This window comes from Montipora foliosa, chromosome 2 (assembly GCF_036669935.1).
Source record: "Montipora foliosa isolate CH-2021 chromosome 2, ASM3666993v2, whole genome shotgun sequence".
Lineage (NCBI taxonomy): Eukaryota > Metazoa > Cnidaria > Anthozoa > Scleractinia > Acroporidae > Montipora > Montipora foliosa.
The window spans coordinates 27,722,695-27,727,694 of NC_090870.1; the positions used below are offsets into that span (position 1 = coordinate 27,722,695).

Consider the following 5,000-nt stretch of genomic DNA (forward strand, 5'->3'; position numbering starts at 1 on the left):
ACCCAGTGTACGCTTTTATGGAGCGTCTTGTTTAAACAAAAAAGCAATAATAATTATGGCTTTGAAATAAGCCCACAAACGAGGACTGCAGACTGCTTTTAAAGCAGATTTCATATAGTAGGAGATAAGGACTATCTCATGATTCATGTAATTTTTTTTTTTTTTTTTAATGTACTGAAATAGGTTAGGCGACAAAAGTTGAGCATTGTTACTGTAGGGAAGCCAGCAAGATTTTTCCAGGGTTACACTTTTTAAGTATATTGAAAAGATAACACAAGCATAAAAGAAAAAAATAATGAAATTAATTTGAAATACAAAAAAAGGTGCCACGAATAACATTCTAAATAAGGGTTACAAGCCCGTGCACAAAGCTAAAATGTCGTGACCTAAGATAAGGTAAATTGATTTACACGAACTGTTTTAAGGCAAATGAATGGTAGTGAGAATTGCAATCTTAAGGTGATTCCCTTGTTTTGCACCACGCATATCCCACTGCGCATATCATTGCGAAGAGGTATCCAAGGTATGCATATAGATATTGCTTTCCAGATTGAATTTCCTTCTGACTGAATTTCTACAACTGCAGTAACTTAAACGTAAGTAAAATTGTCCCCCTCTTTAATTGCTGCTTTAATTTCGGAGAAGCAACCTCGTGTTCTAGAAGTGCTTGCTGTGGAGAGCTTTTCCAAAGCCTACCCTGTACTGTCATCCAGCAGTTTTGCCTGAGAGAAACCATTGGTTGGGGTGCTAGTCTGCAGAACCTCAGGGCATTGTCTTGATTTACTTATTGACTACCTTTCAGGGTCTTATATAACCGGGAAAACTGCTGCTCTTGTTTGACAACTGCCCATAGAAATGCAACTTTCTAGTCTTCTCAGATAAGAATGATAAACTATAGATTCCTACTCACAACCCTTGTTCTTAAATATCACAGTAGGGTTTTAAATAACCCACAGTGTCTGAAAAGAGTAGAGCATGGAGTTCACGATGTTGTGGCCTCTGTTAAAATTTTTACACAACATAGTTTAAAACATATTGAAAACGGTACAGGATGAGATGGCTATCTGGAAAAAATGACGGAAAAGGAAAATGAAGTGAAAGGGATTCAAAAGACTTGAGGTTATTTTTCAGTCACACTTTTAAACGTAATAGAAATATGCCTTCTTCTCTTTAGCAGATTTTGGCAGCACGGGTACATCCAAATGTTGGCAATTCGACTGATAATGTATATTATTTGGCTTTGCTTTCAGGAAGGAGGAAAAGTAAAGCGTGAGCAAAAATATTCAAACAGAATTCATTGCTACATTGACGATTTTAATATGCCTGCAAATACTTACCTCAGACTGGATAAAGAAGATGGCGCCCAAGCAGGGTACCGGTTAAGATCAATCCAAAGTTATGAACTAGAGGTATATGTCTCTTGTCAGGACTCATACATATTCCATTGAAATGCCCCCAAATAATTAAAGGAATCATCATCCTGACAATCCTCATCATCGTCATCATCACCATTCACTTCAGGTGATCAGTCATTCGTCCCCGTCTTATCCTCCTTTGTTATGACAATGCATTCTGCTGTCACTTTTTGTCTGGACCCTCGTTTTACTCTTTCCTTTGCTACACGTAATACAGCCCGAATCCTGGGAGTTAGGCTAGCGTAATGCTCAGACTGAAAGAGTCGGACTGAAGTCAGTCTGAGTTTCGGTTGACCTCAACCTGACTTATGGTTTTTCTCCGGGTACTATGATTTTGCTGCCTCATCAAATTGCCTCCGAGCGAAATATATATGTACATCTGACTGTGGTACGGCACCCTGGGATCAAACATGGACCATTTTAGCAGCTGCCAAAGGCGACTTGTATACACTTTCTCGCGAATCTTGTCGGAGATGTGCCCTTCGTAATTTGGTCCCTAAGGCTGGTAGTAAGGCTCTTCATTTAATTAATTAATCGATTAATTAAGTAAATGAATGACTGGTTAGTTAATTAACCTTTTGAAGTAATTAATTAACAGTTATCGTTATCATGAAGATTCTCTGAAAGCACTTTTTCTTTCGCTTTTTCAGGAATTTTTCAGTCCTGGGAATGACCCAATTTATTTTCAGGACTTAGCGGTAGAATTGTTGCACTCGCTTGAAAGGCTTAAACGTGAAATGGAAACAAAACATCATCTGAAAGCCGATATATGGTGTCACTTTGGAACCGTTTTTATTGACCAGCCCGATGAAGGTATTATTTTCATTTTTGCATCAAATACGTGCAAAGGAATCGGTAAACACCGTGCAGATACATGGATGTGACTGAAATATTGTAACCAACTAAGAGCAAAATGGTGGTCGTATCCGGTGGAAAAGGAAAACCTTCGTGTGCCCTTTTAGTACGTAATTTATACAAATGTTTAACAAGGTAAATTTGGTAATGCTTGCTCTTGGGTGCAATGTACATGTACATGTATACGCCAAAATTTTGGCTGGAATTTCCGAACATTTCAGATGTCAGATGCGTGAAATGGATTATTTCTGCTTTTTAACGTTTTTTTCATTCCATTCTTGCGGTGAACAATGATCCAAGGATTTTTTACCAACTGCATTGAGCCCCATGCAGGCATGGTCTTTGTTGTAGTGGATCAGTTTCTCTCAGCTTCTCCCTCGGATAACCTTCGTGATTCCCCAGCCTAGCCGCCACAGAGCATTTTTTTCCTTTTCCCTTTCTATTTGAAGAGACGTTGTGAAGCTTTTATTGTTCAAAGATTCAGAACTTTTCCCACTTCCCATTCTGTTGGTTTTTACTCACAGGGCGACTGGTGAATTCATGATCATCAACATGGATGCCAATAGCTCTGTTTCACTTTAATAGGCATGCATGCATTCAACAATGTTGAATACCGTGGCCAAATACATTCAATATTGTTGTTGACGCCCAAGAATAAAATACAGGAATGGAATGTGGATGATGATGATGATGAAGACCATGTTCGATGTTTGATGGGAATCAGTCTTCGTTCAACATCATCCATTATCTCTCAAAATCGTCCAACATGGCGCCCAAACAAGTGCAGCATGCTGGATTATGTTGAACTGGTACCAGCAAGTTGGATCTGATTGACTAGGCCTGTATGTTTCTTTGTTCTTATTTGTGTGTTTGTTAGACACTGATCGTGAGTGGAGTATTGAAAACGCTGTCCACAAGCTCTTGGAGGGAACGAAGGGGAAAACTGTATTGAGAGGGATCAACTTCGATGAGAAATTTGTGGAACAACACTTGGGCAATGAGTTGCATCCTGAATATGACGACTATCTATCAAGATATGATTTAGCATTTAAAACGCCAAATGGAGGTGAATTAAAATTCAAGGTAAGGCCATGAGCATATTACCCGCACCCTACTACCCCATGCAAGGTATGTGACACCGCATTTTCACAGATCTTTATGGAGGTGTTTTTACCAAAAGAAATAATTTGTATCACACACATTCATGCATTCGTCTCATCCAAGATTGATCACTGTAAGTCTTTTTTGTTTGGTGTCCCTAAATACAATAGAAGCCCACCTTACGACTTCCTCGATAATACGACAACCCTTTTATTACCACCACTTTATTGTTGCCCGAACGAAAGTTCAGTTCTTTTCTTATCTGAAGGCTCAGTCTCCAGCCGTGGGTGTCTCAGTGCGCCCGCGACCTACGGCTGGAGACTGAGCCTATCTTATCTGGAAACCTTATTAATCCGACCACTCCGACAACCAACGATCACTTTTGGAAGTCCCCAGTCGTTATTTTCTTTATAAAATTACTTCGTTAATCCGACCACTTTATTGAAATGCCTGGTAAGGCTGCTCAATATTATAGATAACCATCTTAGAAACAATAAAGCACTATAGTTTTATTAATTATTTCTAAGCAAAGGTGTTCATGGTTAGCATGTTTAATTGATAAACCATATCTATGTTTTGACGGAAGACATAGTAGTTCAATTACGCACCCTCGGACTTTGGAAATGACTTTGCCTCGGTGCATCTGGTACCCGTAATTCTTGGGGCCACCTGAGCAGTATTCAAAGATGTAATCCCTGGCGTTGATATACATACATACATACTTTATTGAACCTCCCCAAAGGGGCTTTTCAGGAACAATATCGTCTTTGAAATCGGAAAGAGGCGCCCCGCGCTGGGAGCAAGGGTAGATCGTTGCGTCAATGGTCGTAGACGACCGAGTGCGTGTCAGAATCGCGTTCGTGGAGGTTAAGCAAGGCCTGGTAGAGGCAGACCCGGGCGTGACAGGTGGTGAATGTGGTGACCTCATTAAAAATAGCGGATTTGATGCAAATGAGGCTAGAACTTCATTAACTTCCGCCATTTTGTTTTGGCGTGCCAAAAATGATATGCAGCTGTATATGAGCGAGAAAAATCTGTCTGTTTTAATGATATAACAGTTGTTAAAAGTACTTTATTTTTATTTTAAGTAAGCAAATGCTGTAACAAACTAATGAGAAAATTTTGCATAAATGAGAAATAATCATCCTTTAGGCCCTGTTCCAATTTAGATGCATTACCATGGTAACAGCCTACAGACCACCTTAACTGTCAAAATAGAAACCTTCATGGTTGCACTTATCAGTGACCAAGGTTGAGCTTCCAGGCACAAACTGTATAAATATCACAGAAATGGAGTATAAGTACTTAAAAACTGTGTTCAGTCACCTTAAGGATAACGGTTTTTGGCCATTTGACTGAAACTCTTGTCTGGAATGACTAGAAAGATCTTCTAGTTAACTAGAAAATGCTGCGGCGGTATGGCGGTAGGGTAACTGAGTTATATCTCAGCTTGTAGTATTATTGGAATACCATCAGAGATGAGAATCCTGCAGTTAAGAGAATAAACAGTAGTTCCCTTATGATTTCTTCAAATGAAGTGCTCCAACTTTTGCTTTTGTATAATGGCAACGTAACTGCAAGAAAGTACATCGTAAAGCAAGCTCTGTTTACGGCCTCGTAGCTTTGTTC

General features: G+C 39.4%; 1 protein-coding gene across 1 annotated transcript in view; it reads left to right on the forward strand.

Annotated features, from left to right (window-relative positions):
- LOC137992782 (uncharacterized) overlaps positions 1-5,000 on the forward strand; it is a 43,138-nt gene that overhangs the window by 20,356 nt on the left and 17,782 nt on the right. Inside the window, exons 5-7 of the mRNA XM_068838298.1 lie at positions 1,251-1,409; positions 2,066-2,228; positions 3,148-3,353. Coding sequence (XP_068694399.1) covers positions 1,251-1,409; positions 2,066-2,228; positions 3,148-3,353 — 528 coding nt within the window. The remainder of the gene's footprint in view (positions 1-1,250; positions 1,410-2,065; positions 2,229-3,147; positions 3,354-5,000) is intronic.